The following is a 23,010-nucleotide window of genomic DNA, read 5'->3' as shown; positions in this document are numbered from 1 at the left end:
CTTTTGTTACACATTTGAATATTCATCTCTAACTCGAAATACATTTTGAGAAAAAGCCAATTTAGACTAAGCTTGTCCAATCACACTGCAGATTTTATATGACTGATAGAAAACGATGCACCTTTCTATAAAACAAAGGTTTACCCTCTTTACAGCTGACTGATAAACACCAACAGGATTAAGAGCAAAATAGATGATGCCGGCCAAAGAGCCCACAGTTTTAAACATTAGCTTATGATGCAATCCAGTATGAAGCAGAATTCCTGTTTATAAATTCAATTCACACCTTAGTTCAAGAATAACCTTTAGAAAACACCAATACAGAACAAAAAGTAATGTAGTCTAAACTAAAGTTTTAGTCCACAAAATGCTTTGAATTTTCTTTAAGAAAATGAGTACCCAGAAAGAATATTACGTATTTTTGGTACATGTATGTACAGTATCACCTCTCTGTTATAAATTTAATCTGTAAATGAAGACACGTATACAGATATAGATACATAAATTTTAGTGCATCATTGAAGCCCACAAACATGTTCCTTCGACTGAAAAAAGTAAAAATCAATAGTAGGCTCCTGAAGAATCAGAGCCGCACAGAATACTATAAAATAACCGGTCCTTTAATTCAGCTGCTTATTTATTTTCTGCCACACATATTTCTAGTATTTTTTACATTTACGCTCAACTACAGGGAAAGAACATTGTATCAGAGAATCATAGAATCATCGACTCTATAATAAAATGATAAAATTTATATACTTCTACCATTTATAAATTATACTATTCCTTTAAAAAAAATGTTCCGATGCTGGAAAGAAGTCCAAAACTACTCTGACAGCATCAAGTATCATGATCAAAATGAGAAGGTTTCTTCTGTAACACAAAATTCCACACAGTCATGTCAGCCACTAGATATTCAGTCCTACGGATTGAGAGACAGCATTGTAGAAATGCTGTTGATCCAGTATCAACTTCATAAATACTGACTAAATTCAAGAGAAAGGGTAACTAGGTCTTCATTTGGAATCATGTTTTTATGTCCATTTTTTTTGAAGAGCACACAAAAGAAGCATTTTAGCAAATACTAGTTCACATATTTTCTGAAACCTAAGTGGCACCATAGGTCTCTCCAAACTCTTCCCACCTTCAGAAAAAAGTGTTGAGAGCACCTCTGACACATGTAACGTAATTTTGAATATCAAAACTGTTATGAGGAACATGAGGGATGTTGTGTCATGTGTAATGCCCAATGACATTCTCGTTGGCAAGCGCTACTCAAACCCGACCGTCCTATGGGCTCTAAAAACCAGCAGAGATCATTACTTGTAAAGTAACTCTGGGAATGAAAGACTACAAAACTATTTTTCACTATCCTAATATTCACATTATTCTAGTTTTGTATATATTTTACTTACAAAAAGAAAGTATAAAACATCCAACCTCTAAATTAGTATCTATGTTCACATGTATTTGGAAAAGGAGAAAGTTTGAAAAGCAAGAGATTGCTGAACTCTCACAAACTCCCATTAAAAAAAAACAACATCCAAGCAGTAGGTATAAAAGAGTGAACTTGATCCAAATACAAAGGAAACATAACACTTTGAAGCCTATGTTTAGCCACCAAAAAAAGTTTTAAAGGCTGCAAAATCTATTTTCAGGATTTGAGAACAGCAAAAAGGTCAAACCACTCAGCTGACAAAATTCAATCCAGTGGCCAAAAGGTACACTAGCTAGCTGTCAGCACATATGGTCAGAGCTGACGCACACCGAGATGTGACCTCAAACAACAACAACAACAAAGTATAAAAGTGAAGTAGGGAAGCTGAGATTTAATTCCGGTCCGGAGCACTACCTGGTAACTTTTTTAATCCAAATGACTACGTCTTCAGTACACGTTTTTGTGCCACGTACAGAAAAGCACTATCCATGTACTGCTTCTAACGGACACAAGGCAGAAAGTGTTACGTTATCTTCCCTAAAGCCTACGGAGATTTGCACATTCGTTAAGCCACCAATATTTCAACGATGACGACCACGGTGCTGATGGAGGTTGTTTCCCTGGCTTTCCCCGTCTGCTGCCTCCGTTACAGCGTCCAGCGGCAGCGAGCAGGAGCCGGGGCGGCCGGAGCAGCCTTGCCGCAGGGTGACACCGCTCCTCTACTCCCGGGAGCTTCACACGTCAGCCGGCTCCTCTGCAAACACACCGCAATGCTATCGTCCAGGCGAAAAGACAGAGAGGCACGTACGAGCAAGGTCAGTGCATCGTTTGCCAGGGAGGACGACATCCAGCAGCAACTCAGTACTTGCTAGCAAATTACCAGGTAGGGCTGCTGGCAGTCACTGATACGCCGGAGGTCAGTGTAACTGAAAAATCCAGGAGTTTTTGTAAATTACAGAACAAATCAACCCATATAGATTCATTACCTCTAGCTTAACAAGACCACAGTTTTGCTGCAAACTCCTCAGCCTGTCCCCATCTTTATAACCTCCCTATTCCAACAACCGGCTCCGAGTTCAGCTTCAATGCTTCCATCAGATTTATTTCCATCCATGAGCCAGTCCCACACTGACTGTGATAATACAAACACAGGGAAATCCAATTTAAGCTCCCTGCTATCCAGATTCATAATGATTTTCAAACTTTCAAAACAGCTCCGAGAAAACAACGAGCAGGACCCAAGAGTAGAAGCAATTCTGTGGGATTTCCCAGGAGAAGAAGGGCAGGTGCCTGCTCTCTACCAAAAACTGGTGCTACTGAAGCCCATTCTGGCTCAAGAACATCACAACACACACACACAGACACTCACTGCCATATACAGTTTGTCTTCTCTAATTCAGTTTAGATGTTAAGATTCTTGTAATGAATGCAGTTTTGTATACCTAGGTTGAGAAGTACTGCTGGAACAAGATGTGGCTCTCAAAATAAAAGAGTTGTGTATGTACTTTGTATGCCATTTACACAAATACACACTGAAGACCGACTCAAAACACCACCAGCCTTCCCAAAGGAGTATTTCTAATCAACTCATTAATCACTTACAACCGATCCTCATTCCCCCTGCCGTACTCCCATTCATTTCCATCACCTATAAAGCACACGGGCATGTACGATGCTTCTGCTAGACTCTGCAATATATTCTTGTAAAAGACATTTAGCGCAGGTTAGATGCAAGGAAACATTGCAATATCTCTTTAAATTTGAGAGAGAGATAAGGTTTATTTGAGACAAGTGACCTTTAAAGTGCTGCTTGCCACTCTACTCAATCTCCCAAAATAAATCACAGCTTCTGTCTTTTGTATGTCGTTTTTATTACCCAAACTGATTGTTCTTTCTTTCAGAGCTCACTAAGCAGCAATACATGGATAGGATGTTTCTGTAACAACATGACAGCGGATGGGGAAAGGACTTGCTGGAAGTGGTAGTGAAATTGCTGCAAGTGACATAAAATTGTCTTAACTATTAGGGAATAATGTTCACTTATTATTCAACTATGATTTTTTTTTGGTGGGAGAAACTTAGAAACCGTGGCTACAATTGCATCCACATCTTGAAAAATTACGTGTTGGGAAACAAGTTGAAAATAGCAACGTTCACCTATGTCCACGTTAGAGGCTTTCAGGAGCAGACGTATACACCTGCACTATCTTTCTGGCTAGCGGTGTGCCCCAGTAGCTGAACGTCCTTGAAATTGTGATAAAAACCACAGAAATAGACTACTTACTTGCCCCTTTGAACCATAACTGTTTCATTTTTTCCCAAGAAGGGATAATCTGGAATTCGAATATGAGTGCGTCCGACATGCTGGCACAGCCAGTCCCTCCACTGGTGCCAGCACATCCTTGTGACTGACCTTTCCCAACAAAGGGACATTGAGCACCAAACCCCCCGCTGAAATGCCATACTGCGGTTCTGAGCTGTACGTGAAAGGAAGTTAAGAAAATAGAAGTTCTGGTCTGTGCAGCCACCTACAGCTCTGCCCTCCCACTGAGTCAGGAAAATACACTTGGCGATTACACTGAAAAAACCTGAATCAACAAGGGAACTTCTAAAGAGATGCTGCAAATTGCAATAGGAGAAAAGGAAAGAAAAAAAACCACTAAAAACCCTTTGGAAGCTCATCTTAAAGACAGTGTCAGTCTGCCTTGCCACACAAACCCAGAAGCGACAGCAGCCTGGACTGCTTTTTGTCAAAGGTACATGAGATTTCTGAAGGCAGTACACAGGGTCCAGTCTGTCCTGCTCCCCAGGACGCAGCCCAGGTTGGCTCACAAAGCGGCAACGCTGGGGAGAGGGGCGATGAGGGAGGACAATAAGAGCGTAAAAGCCAGTTCTGAGTCACAGTTAATAAAAATGACATGCACAAAATACTAAACTCTACCCATAGCAACCTTGAAAACACTCACGAGGTCCACCAGGAGCTGGGCTTTTGCTATCCATTTCATGGGTGCAGCCACCCAGCACCAAAGCAAGGGGCAGCAGCACTCCTGCTGCTAAACCAGACAAATCCCCAAAGCCTCTACAAGCCCCAAACCCATCCTTTCTCCTATTACACAATACAATGCAGAAACTCTTACATTGGAAAAAAAAAATCCACGAAGATTGGTATACATAAGTGCTTTTTGTGCTTATCCGGAGAGAAGGAACGTTCAAGTCTTGCACATGTTGTAGGAGACAAATTGCACCGAGAGACTGATTTATAGGTTTGAAGGGAAAGGCTGATCTGGAGCGGCAGATCTGGGAGCTACACTGCTGCTCCAAATGGCTGCACGAAGCAGACGGACATAAAAACACAGCAATGGGACACTGTAAAAGCAATGAAGCATGGAAGAAAAGAATCTCTGCTCATACCTGTCCTTGGGCATCCTTGGGAAGAGTGTGGAGAAACCAGTGGATGCCAGGGGACATGGATGGGGCCCCACAGACCCTGGTCCAAACCAGTATAGACATGTTTTGGTTAGCTAAAATTATCAGCTAAAAATGGCTAAAGATGAAAGAACCCCCAAAGAATTGGTGAGAACCAAGTAATACAGGAAAAAAGCTACAAACTTCAGTCACAAGCAATTTATACTCTATCAACCAGTAAATTTATCAAATAAAGAAAAACTGTACACCCAGTATTCCAAGATTATTAAGCATTCAAAACATGCAATGCATATAAAAAAATTGTTTTATTTATTGTAAACTGTCTGAATGAGAAAAGAATTAAGGAACGGCGTGTGGTAAGCTGACAGCAGTAACTCAGGAGCATACCTGAAAGCGGCAGGTTTGGAGGGCTGAGCCACTCCGCAGAGCCCAGCTCCATCTTTTCACTTTTCAATAAGGTATACTTGCCAAAAGTATTTGATTATTTTTTTTTTTTTTTTTTTTTAAACAGGCAATCAGGACATCTCGGTTTAATATAGAATTACCAACTTTCTAAAACTAGCTTGATAACAAGGGCAGAGCAATGACGTGATGATTTCTTCCAGACACGGCTGAGGTTTCCGACAGTTCCCTCGCAAGAACTGTGTGAAGTTTAACAAAGACGAGTGCGAGGTCCTGCCCCTGGGAAGGAACAACCAAAGAGCCCAGCATGGGCTGGGACCCGTGTGACTGATGAGCAGCGCTGCCGAAAGGGACATGGGGGTCCTGGTGAACGATAAACCAAATACGAGTCAGTGAGCCACTGCAGCAATGAAGGCACATCAGGTCTTGGACTGCATCTGCAGGGGCATTACTAGCAGAGACAGAGACATGATCATCCCACGCAGAGCTTGGCAGGCCACACCTGGGGTACTCTGCCCAGTGCTTGTCTCTGCAATTCAAAAAGGAGGTGGACAGACTGCAGAGGGTCCAAAGGAGGGCTACGAAGATGATCAAAGGGCCGGAGAACCTGCCCCCTGAGGAAAGACTGAAGGAGTTAGGTCTCTTCTCCCTGGAGAAGAGAAGGTTCAGGGGGACCTCATCATAGGATTCCAGTACTTAAAGGGCAGCTACAAAGAGGACAAAGCCTCTTTCTTCACAAGAAGACGACAAGAGGCAATGGGTACAAGTTTCACCAGGAGAGCTTTCACCTTGATTTTTTTTTTTTTTTTCCCTGTGAGAACAATCAATCACTGGCACAACCTCCCCAGGGATGCATTAAAGAGTCCCCATCACTGGAAGCTTCCAAGATGCGACTGGACAGGGTGCTAGATCATCTCATCTAGGCTCCCTTTCCAAAAAGGACCATGTTGGTGCCAACACTGACAACTGACACTGCTGCACAGTTATCAACAACTCTGGGTTATCTGGCTTTTTCTGCATCTGATGAGTATCGGAAGTGAATCAACCAGCCAACATCCATCTCATTTCCTCTTCGATAACAGGAAGGTAACATTCTTCAGTTTTATTATTTCACTACACTTTCATCACCAAAACCACCCTAAATTTACAATGGGGCAATACTTTTCCTCCATAGCCACAAAACACTTTGCAACAATTATGACTACACTGAACCTCTACACATAATTTTCAAGCTATGCAGTGCAGTAGATTAAACTGCACCTCACCTGATCTCATCTGAAAGCATCTAATTTTCAAGACATCCAGTTTGTGGCGTCTAATAACTAAAGATGCAGGCAAGACAACAAAAATTGCCATGCTACTGGGACACGTGTCTGAACAGAGATTTCCCAACTAATTTTCTGAATTAATACTTACTTTATCTTTGCAGAAGTGATTTGCCAACTTTCTCCAAGTCTCATGTCTGCAATTTTCAAATTAATCGGAGTATAAGTTCCGACACATGGTATATCTCAGAAGCTAACAGACCATTTCTACAGGCCCAAGTAGAGCGCGTCTGCAGTGACATTTACTTCCTACGTAAACACCACTTACTCTCAGCAGTGAAGTCACACAGAATACTCGGGAATTAAATTAAAAGCTAATTTTGGTATAATAGATTTTTAAGATTACGCATGTCCTGTACAACAGAACAAATTACATGATCTTTGACGAGATGACCACCTTTCGAGAAGCACACTAAAAACGACTGTTAGCCTGAGGACAACTTTCCTTTATGTGCTCCCCAGGAAGGTTTTGCTAAAAACTTAAGGCTATAGAAAAGTCATTGCAGAGTTTATGTAGAGAGAAAGGCAACTGCAAAAGTCATAAGTGAAGTTATGCTGTAGGAGGGCTAAACTGAGACTTCTTTCTATTTCCCATTCTTTCCAGGGAAAGGAATCAGAAGAACCTCTTCCAGCACGGGGACCATGCTCTTCGTGCTGTATTTGCTAAGTGACTTACTTCGGATTTGCTGGCATCTTTCCCCGATGGCAAAGCTACACCTGTGCCTTTGTGCCACAAGTTTTGAAAATAAGTATCAGTGTTTCCCGGTACAGTCTGCACGACCAAAAAAACCACGTGCTGAAAAGGCACAGACAACATGAATTTGCAAAATAGTCTTGACAGATGGACACAAGACCTATGAATTATCTTTTTCTACGTGTAAAAGACGTTTCACCATTGTGTTTCAACCTGCGGTAAATGGCATGTTTACTAAACATATCCAGAAACATCCTGCAATGAGGGTAGCGGCCAAAGGACTCATCATTAGAAACAAAATTACTAAAGGAAGCACAGCCCGCGTAATTCTCCTGGTGAATAGCGTCCATTTCAAATTCAAATTAATGGGAAGAAAATGGGCCATAAGGAAGCAAAAGTTTCTCCTCATTCTTTATTTGATAGTCCTTGATAGCGAAGTTTTTCATCAGTTTTCCTAGGTCTCCATATGGATGTTTACAACCGATCGATCTAGTCTGGACGCAGTAGAAGCATCAGCCTCTGAGGGAACAGTCTGTCCTTTTACAGGCTGTGTAAGCAAATTTTCTGTCCTTGGTTTTACAGATTGTCAGTAACCTTATACCTTATTTGCTTTTCTGAAGTTCCCTGAAACAGTGCCAGCAAGAGTAATATTCAGAAACAACACAGGGTTTATTTCCATGAAACACCCAACGACGAGCCCAGCGCAGCCCTGCAGCATGGGCACACACCTACATCAAAATGACCATGCTCTGCTACGCCAACCCAACCACCTCACCGCTCAAGCCAGCTCTCAAACTCCAAGCCTAACAATCCCAATTTTAAGGCACATATATTTATTTTTTTGTTTACTGCTTGAGGTTTCCCATTAAGAGGTTTTCACTGTTTTAAGCCAGAAGCCATTAACACACCCTTGGAGCAGTAAGTGTGATTACACCTGGTAACCTCTGAGCTTTAGGAAATGTTCCCACTCGGCCTCCATTGCACCCAAGTTGTTTAATGGTGGCAATTTTCCCTTCTCGGATGATACAGAAAGTTAGGACTGTTACAGCCAGCCAGTTAAAAAAAAAAAACAAAACACCACAAACCAAAAAAAAGAAAAAAAAAAACCAAAACAACCAACAAAAAAACCCCATCTTTCCCTTCAGTTGTAAAAATTAAATTAAACACACTTGCAAACTAAAGAGACCACTTGATCAAAGAGCTGAATGGAACCGCAGTCCTCTGAATCCTCCACCAGCTCCCACCTCTCCCTTTCAGTGCCTATACCTTCCATTCCCTTCACACGCCTTTTTCTCTCTGATGTCCTTGATCCAACACCTTTCATACAGTTAATATTAGAATGAATTAGTTCTGCCCAACTTTCAACCTTTTAATTCCCATTTGCGCTTCCAGTCTTCGGATCCCCCCCGTTCTTTGGCAGCCCTGCTGGGAGCTTTCCTCTTTACTCTGCAATCCCGCGTACACCTCCGATACCTTCGTTGTTTCCTATAAACCAAACCCCTACCACAGCAGAGGAAAGCTTTGTCTGAGGAGCTAGAGGGTGGGATCGGTTTCCTACGTGCCTCATTCATGAACACCTTACCTGAGAGGCTGGCAATCGCTCTAACACGTCACCCCATCAGCGGTCCTGGCCTTTTGGAGCAGGGCCAGCCTGCGCAGCCCAGCCCAGCCCTCGCTCTGCTTCCAGGCACCTTCCCCTCCTCTGGCATCACACTCGTCGCAATCCGTATCTGATTATTTTAAATACTTCATGGTCAAAGACATGTTAAAAGGTAGAAAAAACTCCCCAAAACTAGCATTTCCGTGATCCGCGTCAACTGCCAGGAAGCAGCTGACAACCTGCGCAGCTCAACCGCGCTATTTTGGATTTCGGTTTAGCACCGGTACTTCAGTAGTTTCTCTGCCATCCCCTGACTACCCCTGCAGCCAGTGCTGTTTCACTTTGCCTCCAACTTGAGCAAACCCTGCATTCTAGCATCTTACTTGCCAGACGTTTTGATGGTCTCACTATGTGCTGCAATTCCATCATCAGTTTCTTCATTTTCTCAAGATAACTCATTTCTTTAGTTTTTTTTTTTCTTTCTACAACCTACTGAAACAAGTACAGCGATGCATACTCCCACTGACAAGCAGTCAGTCTCTCACCAAGCAAACCCCTCCGTATCCCACTTTTTGCTCTCATCCATCCCATCCATTCCATCCAAGAAAAAAAAAAAAAAAACACACAATCAAAAGTCTCAGATGTTTTTTCTTGGCATCAGCAAGTTAATTATTTTAATAATCTCGTATATCCTTCCAGTAAAATAATGGGAAACCAACAAAAACAACTGAAGCTCGCTGACGGTATTTTGCAGAATTTTCATTAGCCTTTTTCCCAAGGATTTACAGAAATTAACTCTGGTTTATGGTCACCTTTTACATAACAGCTACAATTCTGCTCCAGTTTAAGGATGTTTAAAATACACTTAGAGCTGTGTTAATGGGAGAGGAGAAAGTTGCTCCTCTGAGAGACAGAGGGCACTTAGGTATCCACAGAGAGGGCAAGATGAGCCCAGCCAAATTACCTATGCTGACATCAGTCCTCAGCTAACTTAATGCAAACAAAAACATTTCCTCCTTAAAGACCACAGATGTTCCACCAGTGGCACAAAAGATTTCTTCAGATATTTAAAGAGCAACAATGATGTCAGTTTTTTGCTTTTAAAGCCAACTGATGGATCAAATATTTTCCCAATAGGTTCAGATAAAATCCTGTAACCTTCAATAACATGATGCAAAGAAAAACGGTGCTTATCCAATTATACAAACTTCAGATCATTTTCCTTTTTAAAACATACAAAGATGGGCTTGCTGACAATATGCATTTCAAAACTTGTTTCAATTCATTAGCTACAGTACATACTTACTCCAGTTATTATTAGCACTACAGACGTGAATCTCAAAGAAATAAGGACCAAGTTGATACCATTCATGACAGCCTTGCAGTGCCCTGAAAACTATTCTTGCAGCCTTCCTAAAATAACCCTGGGCTTACAAAAACAAAAAAACCCACAAAACAACAAAAAAACACCACAACACACAAAAACAACCAAGCAAAAAAACAAAACAAAAAAACCCAACAACAAAAAAAAAACATCTAAAAGAATTAAAAATCCCCAGAGGCTCTTCTATGCCTCTGGCAGCCAAGAGCTTCTTGGTCTTCATGGCTCCTACAGTGTGTAGAAAATAAAATCCTCTGAACTATTACGTTTCCTTAGTTACAATAAGGTGACATGAGGACAGAATTTCAAACTAAATTCTGGTGTTGCCTTAAACCACACATGTAATGCAATTTTAATTTGGTTTTCGTAGGTCTAAATTATAGATTACTGCTATGCCTTAACTCATGATAATGCCAAGCATCTGACACGCAAATATCTCAGCTTTGGAGAAGAAGTCGGGACTTCAGCTGTGAAAATTCACCTGCGAAAACATGTACCAGTATTGATGGGAGCTTTGTAATACTGGGAATATCCAACATGTAAACATAAGTTGTATTTTTTACAACCATCAACTAATATAGATCAACTCTTCTCTGGTCCATTCACAGCGTAACATTTTTGAAGTGTCACAAATTGTGTTTTGGTATTATGAAAATATAACAGGAATGTTCAAACACACTTATTTTCAATGCCAGAGTTCAAATTTTACTGTTTGTTCTCGCCACTGAAATTTAATACATTACAAGACCAAAAAGAGCCTTGTCTAAATAATTACAGTAGAAAACAAACTGTGACATCGGCTAGCGATGCTATGCGTTTTGGAAAGAGTTGAAGTTTCACATGTCATTAAAACTCCGGCAGCCAGGCAGGCAACAGCAGCCCGATGTTTGGGGAGCTCTCATCCTGACAATACTGCAGGGCACACGAAATTCCAAATCTACATCTAGTTTCATCTCAGCTGAATAATTTATAAACTCTTATATATACACTGATTGGTAAAATACAGTGGTGATGATGGTCCCTCTTCACACATCCTCAGGCTGCTACAACCTCACTTCACTGTAATGACATGGAAGTGACAGTCAGCTCCAGGGACGCACCTAGCAGGGCTCCGAGGATGCACGGGGCACAGCGTGAGCATGCCGATGCTGCAAGCAACACGTTACCTCTAGCTAAGAGCTGTGTAATGAGGCTCTCAGATCCTGTATGCGCAAGAAGAACAAAGGAGCACCAATCTTCCATCTATATTTTCTTTCTGTATTCATAAAGAAACGCATTCGTGGAAGTGAGAGAAGCAAAACAGGGTGGTCCCGAACCAGGCTCGAGCTGTAAGCAGAACTGTATCAAAGCAGGCTTTAAATAAACAAAGTCTAGGAGGAAATAAATGAACAGATAGGTATTTATTTGCATATTAAGAGCCAATTTCCGATAAAAACAATACTTCAGGAAAAGGCTTTTTCTGTTGAAAAGTAGTACTATGTGTACTTGCAATTAACTTTAACATATTATATACCAGAGTATACGAAAATCCAAGCTCTCTAGAGTAAATGGCCACACAGCTCATATTAAACCATTTTTATCTTAATAACCTATCAAGCAAAAAGTGCATTTAAAAGGTTTTACAGAAAGTATCCTGCACGTTGTTACAGAAAACAAAGTCAACCTTTTAACTAAGTGTAAGGAAAATCATCATTCGTCAGTCCAAGCACTCACTCTCCAAGTGCTCAGGGATCAGAGTACTGAGTAACCAAGAGACTGTGCTCCTATGAGCCAATTAAGATGGAGAAACAAGGCAATCCTCCTGTTCAGGAGATGGAGGGGAAAAAGATCAGAAAATATGGAATAGGATATACCATAAATACTCTGAGGACCTGGCTGAAACTCCAAAAACTCAAAAGAGGGCTAAACCATGCAAACCAAAGTTCATAGGAGAGAAGAGAACCATCAGGAACCAGAAGAGAGGAGCTCAGAGGGCAATCACCCACTGCCTGTGCCGGCACACAAGCTCACACACTCGGGTGATGAGCACCCGCAGGTCCCACTCCGAGTGACAACGGGGTGCTCCGTGACGCTGAAAGCTGGGCTGGAAGCTACAGGCATGGACAGAGAAAGACTGGAGGGAGAGGCAAGGCCAAAAGGAAGAGAAAGACATCAAAATTGACTGAAAAAAGAAAGTGAAGGATCTGTTACTATTTTCATTGAAAACATTTAAAATTCATACTACCAGGGCTACTTTCCATATAACTGCATTAGCAAAGACAAGGATGACATCGAATCAAATCAAGGACACACTATTCAAGCTCTCTTTCTCTTCTGAGCAGCTGAAAATAATCTTTAATTGCATAAAGGTTTCAACTCAAGATCTTGGAGATCAAGCTGATGCCCCTTGGAATCAGAAGATGATGTTACACTGATTGTAGTTACAGATAACTAAAACTTGTATCACATCCCAGTGAGACAACAGCAGAAATAGGAACAGGACTGAAAAATGACTCCAAGTCTTCTGCTCTAGTCCAAACAAACTTTTACAGAGAAAATGTATCTTGTTATTATGCTTAGCATTATCAGATTTTATCTAAACACCAGAAGGAGAAGAACACAGAAGCCTAGAGAAAGTTACTGTCTACTGTGGCAAGGCAAGTTTAACATGCACCTGGGATCTTGAATGAAACTGTTTTCCTTCAGGAAAAAACATTTTAGAAGCTTAGATGTTAATTCAAAAGCCTTTATTTTCTATGAAAGGCACATTATCTCAAAAAGCATCGCTTTTTAAATATCCTCCATAGATACATTATCCAATCACTGCATATTTTCCCCATCAGACCACAAATAGGGCAACTGTGTATGTATTCTAGGTTTGGAAAATTGTTAGGATGTGCATAAAATTTCTATTACAGGGGAACTGTATATATCTAAATTGTTAAGTTCAGAGCTCTCTTTCATAGTCACTTTGAAACGCATCTATGTTTAAGAGTCTAATACTACCAAGTGCATTATGGACAACTTAACAGACACTGAGAAAGTTATGGTCAGAATTACAAAGACGATCAGAATTTTGCTGAGTTACACTTGAATTTTTTTGCTTTAAAATATTGCATTGGTGTCAGAGGAATTTAGTTTAACCTAAGTTGAATGCCTCTTGTCCTCGCAAATACAATCAGTGTGTGGAAGCAGATCTCCACAAGACCGATGCAAAGTCGTCTATCTTCCTTCATCTTCCTCCAGAGCCACAGTGGCATGACAGCTGGGACTGCTTTGATCACCATTTGCCACACTCCTCGCTGCTTATCATATGCACCGTGTTTGCTTAAGGATGCCTGCATCTATTTATCTCATCTTCTACAGCGTATTATTCCAGAAAGCTTCCAGGCCCCAAGGGCAGAGACCATTTTTTATGATGTGTGGTTCTTCCCCTGTCCTGGTACCTCCAGACACAACTGACAGAGGAACAACCATCATCATCCGGCAAAGGAGATGGTGATCTCCCTTGGACGCATTTCCTGCTATCAGCACAGTCTTGAGAAGTACTGTTGACCTCTACGAGAGCCTGCATGAAGGGCTGAAAGGCTCATACAGCTCATCTTCAGGTGCACTGCAGAAATTCACAACGCTCATAGTTCGTTCTTTCTGTTTATTCTCCTTTTAGCGGCTCTTTATGCAGGAAAACAGATTGCGTTGATTACTTCACAAAAGTCTACTCCGGTCCTTTTACTTTCAGAAGCCAAAAGCAATGGAGAGATCAGGGAGATCAGGGGTGCGTGCAACACTGACCAGCAGGCGCAGTGCAAACGGGTGCAGACACCCCTTCTACTCAGGGAGTACCTTCCAGGCAGTGAGAGACCTCCTAAAGCTGCCTTCTCCTGCGGGTCACTCCACAGCCACACAAATTAACCTCCTTAGGTTAAGGTTAAACTTCAGAAGTATTCTCCTTTACACACCTTCCCAAAAGCTTACCTTTCTGATTAGTCATATGAAACATGACTTCATTTTGCTCTGATTAAGTAGATGTATCATTACACTGTCACATTCAGAACAGCTATAATTACAACTGAGTCAACAGCCCATTTTCAGACTATTGTCCTATACCAGTTTAAAAGCAGCTAATTAAAAAAATTCTGGGACAGATATCTACATAAATCTAAGAAATTTTTAATTTAATCACTGAGAAAGCAAATGCAAAATCAATGTTCACTGCTCTATAGCAAGAAATGGTTCTAGTTTCAAAATGGTACTATAAAATACTTGACATTTCCAAGTTAAAAGTTATAAACTTGCATATTTAAAATTCAGACATCAGTTATTTTGCTATAATATGTATTATTATAAAACACCTGTCATAGAAACAGATTTGTGGTACAAAGCTCAGATAAAACCAAAATGGAACAAACTCAGATATAATTCATCTCATCAGTGGGCTTAATCCTATGCACATTTCTCTTGAGAGTTACAGAACACCATGAACAGATCCGTTTAAAAGTTTGTGGGGATTTGCAAGAGTTTTGGGGGGCTTTGTGGGGTTTTGCAGAAGGGGACTACAGGTGCTTCTTCTTTTGTGGTTTTAAAGATAAAGAACTTCTAGCTATGGATTGGAATGCAAAACCAGTTAATCAGTTTTCAATAGCCATTAAAAAAAGAAGAAACAAACCTCCCCCCTCCCCAACATTTTATACCATTTCATTTATGAATAGTAAATGAGTGAATAAATGCCTTGACTGGTATGGCAGCAATCCACTGGCTATCATCCACAGAGCTGACACAGGGGGTCAAAAACCTTCACAATTTTTTTGTATTATTATTTTACCCCTGCCAAACCCTCATTTGACCACAGGGTTTCTTTTTTGTGGTTTCTCACTTCAGCCCAAACTCTGCGGAAAGAGCAATCTCAGCTGAAGTACGAACGTGACTAAGCATTCCCATTTTTTAAGCAATATTACACGTTCAGACCTCCTTAATAAGGGCGATGCAGGTAAGCCGAGCTTAAGTAAATTCATCCTTTCGTATTTAATGTCTACAGAGTAGGAGGGGAAGAAAGCGAAAGAGTCGACATGCATACTCGAGACACAGATGATGACACAAACAGGCCAACATCTGCCGGCAGGAACTCTAAGGCGAGGAGCCGCAATCACCTGGTTGAGCACACGGAGCCCATCTCCTCTTCAAGGCAAGGAGGACCTGCAGCTCTGCTTCACCTGATGAGGGGGCAGACTCAGAACACGTGAAACAGCCAAAATTCAGCCACACGTACGCCCATGTATTTACACGCTGATTTTGACAATTGCATATGGAAACCCTGAAGCCCAGCACTTTCGCCCCCATAAAATGTAAATGGAAGCTCACAGTGTATCAGACATAAAATCCAAACAGGGAAAGCCATCCTGCACAGGGACTTCACACACCCAGCTGTGTTTCCCCCTTGTGCCTCTCCACATCGTCACGTCACTTAGAGTCTAAACTTTTTGGGACTGAAGTAGAGAGCAAATTTCTTGCTCCAAAGTCAATGCCGTATCTCATGATGTCAAGAGCACAAGGGTTTTGCCCACTGCCTTCAAACCCTGCTGGCTTTCACACACAAGAAAGTTGCACAATCTTTATTCTAGCCTGTATGAGCTGCAATATAAATACAAAATTGTAATAAATAAAAATGAATATATGTCTGGTCTCAGGTTTACAAGGCAATTCCCACGTCTTAGGTGACTACTTCTTCACAGTAGCATTAATAAAATATCAGCAACTCGGCTTATTTTCTGACCGATAATACCAAGTAGCAGGAGTCTGACAAACAGGGTATTTCTTAATTTCTCTAAATGTTTTTTATCTCAATAGGTGGGTTTGCTCGAACGTTCTAGATTTCATTACCTCCTTTAAAAGAAACACCCCTCCCTCCCCAGTTTCACAAACATACTGCATCTTCAGACAGGCAAAATAATTTGTGTCCTTTAAAGCTAATTGTAATTACATAGTTCAGCTAAATAATTAACCAATTCCACAATGCTGCACAAAGGAAACAAGTAGTACAGCTTCAGACAGCTTGAAAATTAGAACATCAGTGGGCTTGTATACCAGTATTTTCAAGTTAGTAAGATATGCAAGCAGTCATAAAAATGTGACACTTTAATACTACTTGCTTCATATTTACAGGCTAAAAAGCAAGCTTTACACATTTCATAAGCAAATGACATTTTTCCTGTTAATTTGTAAGCTATTTGTATATAAAACAATACCAAGATTTCAAGGTCCCCTCTTCCTATTTAGAAATGATTCCACAAGAACAATCCCCGCACAGTCAGGAGTCCAGCATCTCAAACCCTGAGTGCTGCTCGGATGAGAAGCAAACATTCAAACAGCACTATGGTTGTCAATACATGTCAGAGAAATGCAGCACAGACAAAATCGTACTTACTTTGGAGGCCCACGGTTGCAGACAGTTGGCATAACATCGAACAAGAAAAGCCATTTCTTAGGCTGGGGAAAAAAGTTTCCTTTCTCAAATAAAAGCCACAGAAGAAAAAATACTGAGCAAAATCCCTTCTGGATTCTCTTAAAAAATCATAAACTAAAGCAGCAAGTGTACATGTATGCAACTTCTCAGGCTTGAATTTCACACTGAATTCGATTACAGCTTCCGTTATATCTGAGGAGTTTTCAGTATTGCAGTGAGTTAGCAGCAGCAGCACTTCCTATAAAAATGTTCCAGTTTTAACAAGCACATAAATTCAAATCAAAATGTTTCCTAGCTTTTCAAATATGAGCATCCATACGTTCCTCCGGGCAAGAGGCATGCACCCAAAAAGTGCTGCAAAAATTGAATTAATTCTGAAATGGATTAGAACTGCAGATTAAAGCAACAATACATTAAAAGGTGAGATATGAATTCTTCAAATTCCTTTCTTTCTCTTCACTAAAATGCATTTACAAGTGGCTTATCTTCGGGTCCACTTTTCAGAAACTTCACATTTTTATTGTAGATGAAATTTTGCAAAGGTTCTTCAGCATCTTAGGCGATTCAGGAATCCCACACCCTGGATATTAAAGTTTCTTCTTTATACTCTTGTCCATCATAACTGCAAAAATTGAATTAGTGTCCAGATTGTAGCTCCAGAATATATGCTCTAACAGGTTTGCACTGTGGAACGTATTAAAAGCCTCTGCAATACAAGCGCTTTCCTCTGTTGCCCCCCCCCCCTCCTTTTTTTAATGCAGTTTACAACTCTGCAGTGTTGCTTAGTATTCTAATGCATCAGTCAGATACCACGGTTAATCCACGCCTAGCTTTTCCAATTAAAACATCTCTGTAATGCACAACAAAACAGTACGTCCATGGCTACAGCAAGACTGACTGCTGGAGTCCTAATTCCTACTATCTTTGCTTGCTTCTCAGCAGCTCCCTCAGGAGAAGCTCCCATCGATTGGATGCTCCGCAGCAAGATGAAATATCTAATAAGGAGGAAAGAGAGTGGGAGGGGAACCGAGCTAAAAGGATGACATCACCTGTATAGAAAGCCTTTAGAAACTGCATTAGATCAATTGGCTACTGTATCTGCAGATGCAGCCAACAGAGCATCTTTATTGACCTAATATAAACACACATATCGGTACAACAACTGCTCAGCAAAACACCCCTGCTCTACATTATATTTTATATCATTTTATGATCTATTAATGCATATACTCTAACTGTCAAATATTTTTCTACATAATTTTTTTTAAATGAATCTCATATATATATTAACAATCTCAACAGCATTTAGGTGGATAATTTCTCATCTTTGCATCCAAATTTAGAAATAAGTAAAATAAATATCTGCAGACATTCACATGCATGCACACACAGATACACCCATAATCAGTTCACAATAAAATAATTTCTGCTTTTATGTATGTATGTCACACAAGAGCCTCAAGATTCTTCTCTCATCCTATACACTCATTTGGAGATTTCTGTCTAGAATGAGAAGTAAATTTCTTATTGAAAGGTGATGTTTATAACTCTCATAATTTTAACTGTTTTGAAACCACGATAAAAGTTTTGGCGGGTGGTTGCGGTTTTTTCCCCTCAATCAAGACCAATTCTGTTTCTAACCAAAATTGCCTTAATTCTGCAGTAGTCAACTTAGTTTGATAGTTTCTTTTTGCAACCAAAAACTGAAATATTTGCAAGCAGCTTAGTATCTTGGATGGCAGCCCAGCCTGCCGGAGAGCTGCTCTGAGGAAGCACCTACGAGATCCCACACCTTTGAGCCGGGACTGCCGCGACGCTTTCAATTCCTAGAAGGCAAATGACTTCTGCTGCCGTGCGCGAAGGGAGGAAAGCACGGAAGAGAAAGGCAGGGGGACAGAGGGTGCTGGCCCTGTAAAAGCCATCAGTTAGTTCTCTGGATCATTTACTTCGTCGGCAAGAAGGGGCACTCACTGTTTCCGTTTTCCCTCTCTTTGGAAAGAATTTTCATCACTATATATCTCATTATTCCCAATTTGCATCAGACTCGAGGGTAATTCTCCGAAACAAAACTAGCCCTTGATGGCCATACCTCTCGTAGAGAGGAAGAGCTTCCAAGAGTGGGCTGGTGGTAATGAGGGCCAAAAATCCCTTTTTTTATTTGTTTGTTCATTCTTGAATACCGAATCAGGCAGTTTGAGGCAATCCACAGAAAGCTCTTTTGCATCTACTGTGCCAAGGGGCATGTGGAAGAAGATCCGCACATTTCGGAAGCCAACTTATACTAACAGGACACCCCACTCCATCTCAAACCAACAGCTCCTTCCAGCAGTCACCCAGAACCTGAATTCTTCTTCACACACAACCCAAGTTATGATGGGACTTATGCCTTAACTAAGAAAAAACAGTCCCCTAGTACCTTCCAAAACTGTCGAAGAGAAAACAATTGGTATTGATGTCTGAATTTACTTAACCTCTATCAGACAACAAAAACAGTAACAGATGCACCAGGCTTCATAAACATTACTGGGTTTAATTTGTATTTAAACATAAAGGAAAAATCTGAACTTCATTCCTGCACTTGCAAAATTTGCAAACACAAAGTCTATTTGATTTTTAGAAGCTCAAAGAATTTTAGATAATTACTTTAAATTTTTAAAATGCACTACACCAGCTATATAAATAGCCATTTCTTTTACTGTTTCTTCAATACCGAACAATAGGCTAGATATGCCAGCTTCACCTTACATACAACTGTATCGCATCTTTTCTAATAATTCACAAAATTGTATTCAAAAGCATCTTAAATATCAAATATAATGCCACACTGAAAAATCCTCAGCAGCAATGGACATCCAAATATTTTTATGCAGTGTTACCTGTATTATAGTTATCACCATTACAATTTATATCAAGGAGAAAAGAAAACCCACCCAGCTAAAGGAAACCTCTCCCTGCCTGCACGCACACCGATAGCACACAAACTCCATCCCTCGGCTAACCGGGCAGATATTCATCTCCCAACCCGCTGCATTGTGCATGAAATCCAATCCACTAAAGATTTTGGCGCGGATGCCGTATTTTACAACTACTGTAAACACAAGCTCAATAATGGGAACGAAATTCTATTTCCTTCTAGTTTTGCCTTTAAGTGAAGATGACATCATCCCTCTGCCCGTGCCGCCAATGAGCGCGGCGGCGGGGGGCCCGGGGGGCTGCAGCCAGCTCTGCGCAGCCCTGCCCGCCCGCGCAGCCCCGAGCAGGGGGAAAACCTGACCTAGTTCCACACCCCAGCTTTGGGGGCATCCCCCCACTCATTTCTGTTTGGTTTTGTTGGTTTGGATTCTGTTGGTTTGGGTTTGGTTTTTCTAAGGCACGCATTTCTGCAGCCCCAGCTCCCTGCAGCACAAGGCTGTAAGTTTTTATAAATCGTCTGTTTAACGACAAATCTCAAAACTAGAGCATCTCGGAGATGAAAAAAAAAAAATCTGATACAAAGGCTGCTCCACAGCAATCGCAATGCAAATACTTGTGAAGAACTGCAGCATCGGGCAGAATCACAAACAGTAAAATGCTGGTCTCATTTTCAGTCAGATCCCAAGTTTTCAGAGAATCCTAAGGAAAAAACCCTTCAGTCTACAATCTCTGAATTAAAGGTGGTCTTTGTTTCTCAACATTGATTTCTTTCCGTGCTTGAAATATCACTCCATACATTTCTATGCCTCATTCCCTTTATCCTCCCATAATGCTATCTGAATCCTCCCGACTGTTAAATAAATCTGCATGTTCTAATTGTCTAACAAGAGCAAGTCACTGAAAAAACGGCATGTTTTTAAAACGACAGTAAGGTCTTCCATAATTTAAATGCACGTTCCGTTAAGCAGGATTAGAGTCTTCTCTTATTTAAGGACACCACAAATTGAAGTTCTGCAAAAGCAGAGCGCACTGGCAGCCGACAGCAGAAGGTACCTGTCAAGCAGCACTACTTTTTCTTGATCAATCAGAGAAAGAAAAGCCCATTGTGCAGCGCCGGCGGGGAGGACGAGCGCTGATCTCAAAGCCATCATGGCACTGGCTGAAAAGGCAGAAGCCGCTGGCACGCCAGCGAGCCGAGGGGCCTGGGTCTGAGGGCTGGGCTTGCGGACTTCTGTCCTTTTGTCCTCGGACCCAGGCGACCGCTGGCACGCTGTCCCCTGCAGCAGTGGTCAGCTACGAGCAGGTACTTTAATTTGCTCCCCCCATTTTGAGTACAGCAGCTAAGGTAGCATCCTGACTCCAAGCCCACGGTGGGGGCTGGCGAAGGAGACCAGCTGCATGGAAAGCAATCTGTCATTACACACACTCAGGCAAAGATGTTTCAGGCTAAAATAATTCATTTTAATACAGTTTTGCGAGTGGGAATTGCCAAACACAGCAGCATAATGCAGAAATATTTTAGCATTAACGGCACCTGCATGAAGAGGTTATTTCAATATATTTGAGTACTTTAAACCTTTTTGGAAAGGCAGGCGATGGGCAGCATGGGGTGCAGCACGCAGAGCCAGCTGCAGCACAAGCTGGATGCAGCCCCTGCTATGCTGGCACAGCTTGCTTGATTCACTGTCACTGGCATGCTTCTCCAATTTCTCCCCGCCATTTATCTTAAGCATCATAAATGAACCATTGTACTTTTGTGGCAAGGTTAGCCCCTCATTAGGGCTTCTCAGGAATTCCTGTCTAAAGGAAAAAAGAATGAAAAAAAAAAATACAACTCTCCACCCTGTTCCTGACCCTTTTAGGAAGCAGAGGCAGGGAAAGCAGCACCGCGAGCTTCGGTTCCCCTTCAGGGTGACATTACATGGTGCAACCGCATCCTTACGTACACCGCCTTCCACGGTAGCACTTGCTAACAGGCTGTAGAAAAACCCTACCAAAAGATCTGTAGGACTCATAAGTAGTATGAAAACACGATCCATCCTAAGGGAAGGAGGCAGGGAGAGCGGGAGGGAGCGGGAGAGGGAGGGAAGAGACTGTCATCATCCCTGAAGTGATGTAAGCTTCTAAATATAGCACCAGCAATATAGAAGGAACAATAAAAAGGCACCATGGATTCAATTTCCCCATCGCTTTCGCACTACCCCAACCATCTTTTTTCAGCTGCTGTGTTAAGCACAGAAAGGTCATCTCCTATTTGCAGCGATTCAGATTTATATGGTTCATAATACTTTCTCAAATGTTTATAAATTACAGCTCTCTCCTGCAGACCTGTGTCTGTTGGTGCACACACTGTCTGCAGAGTCCGCCAGCAGCACCATCAGCATCGCAAACAGGGACAACGCCAGCATGGGGGGAAGGGGGAAGCCCCCTCTGCCATGGGCTCAAACAAAAAGTTCATTTCTACGGTTTGAACCGAGATGATTCAGATCACGCTCCTCCCTTCCTTCCTGACAGCTCATTTCGGCAAGGGGTGGGGAAATTTGGGAGGTATACAACCCAAAAATCCCTGGTGATGAGGAGTGGATACCAACCCCAGAAGGGTCAGTTTCTGGGACTGAATCCACCCAGAGATACTGAAAGGACGAAATTTCCAATATCCCACAGCTAAATTTCCCAAACACATTTAGAATTTTGCGCACTGAACGCCACCTCGATCTAGTCTCAAAACTGAAATCACAGCCCAACCCTAACATGGACCTGGCTGTAATTTCCTCAGCTGCCACCTTCCCGGGAAGCCAGTCGGAGTTTCCCATTTGGAAATTGCAAAGCCCACTAACATATTCATTCATCCCAAAACAGCTGATATGAAAGCCAATATAAAATACCACTTTTTCTTCCCTCATTTATAAAAACTGTATCTCAAGTTAAAACAAGCAGATTAAGACTATTCAGAACATAAGGTACCCGCACACCTCTCATGAAAAAAAAGGTCTCTGATTAAATGACCTTGAGAATAATACATTAACTCCACATATGAGGCTAAAAATCATTAAAATGCCACTTCCAATATTTCTTCTGTCATTTTTCCTGAGGATTAACACCAAACAGGACGCGTGAAAGCAGGAAGGGGGGAGGGCTCTGATTCCTACCAAATTTCAACATTTCCCTCTAAGCAAGGGTAATTTTGAATAGTCAGTTCTCATTTACTACTGGTCAGGGCATTCAGCTTGAAAAGTCTATGTGAGGCAAGTATCATCTCAGGCACGACATCTCATGAACAGTTTTTTCCCAGGAACAGACCCATTTCTGGAGCACCACGCTGCTTTTCTATGCGCAGAGTCTGCACCGACAGACTTGCCTTGAAAGCCAGGGAGGGACTTTGTACAAGGGCA

The 23,010-nt window shown here is 41.6% G+C and overlaps 1 protein-coding gene across 1 annotated transcript in view; it reads right to left on the bottom strand.

Moving 5' to 3' along the window:
- Positions 1–16,720, bottom strand: part of LOC104155644 (rap guanine nucleotide exchange factor 6-like) — a 29,612-nt gene extending 12,892 nt beyond the window's left edge. Inside the window, exon 1 of the mRNA XM_009702951.1 lies at positions 16,667–16,720. Coding sequence (XP_009701253.1) covers positions 16,667–16,720 — 54 coding nt within the window. The remainder of the gene's footprint in view (positions 1–16,666) is intronic.
- Positions 16,721–23,010: the final 6,290 nt, after the last annotated feature.

The sequence above is a fragment of the Cariama cristata genome, unplaced genomic scaffold (assembly GCF_000690535.1).
Source record: "Cariama cristata isolate BGI_N322 unplaced genomic scaffold, ASM69053v1 scaffold14986, whole genome shotgun sequence".
In the NCBI taxonomy this organism is placed as follows: domain Eukaryota; kingdom Metazoa; phylum Chordata; class Aves; order Cariamiformes; family Cariamidae; genus Cariama; species Cariama cristata.
This window is presented reverse-complemented; position numbering and strand designations above follow the sequence as displayed.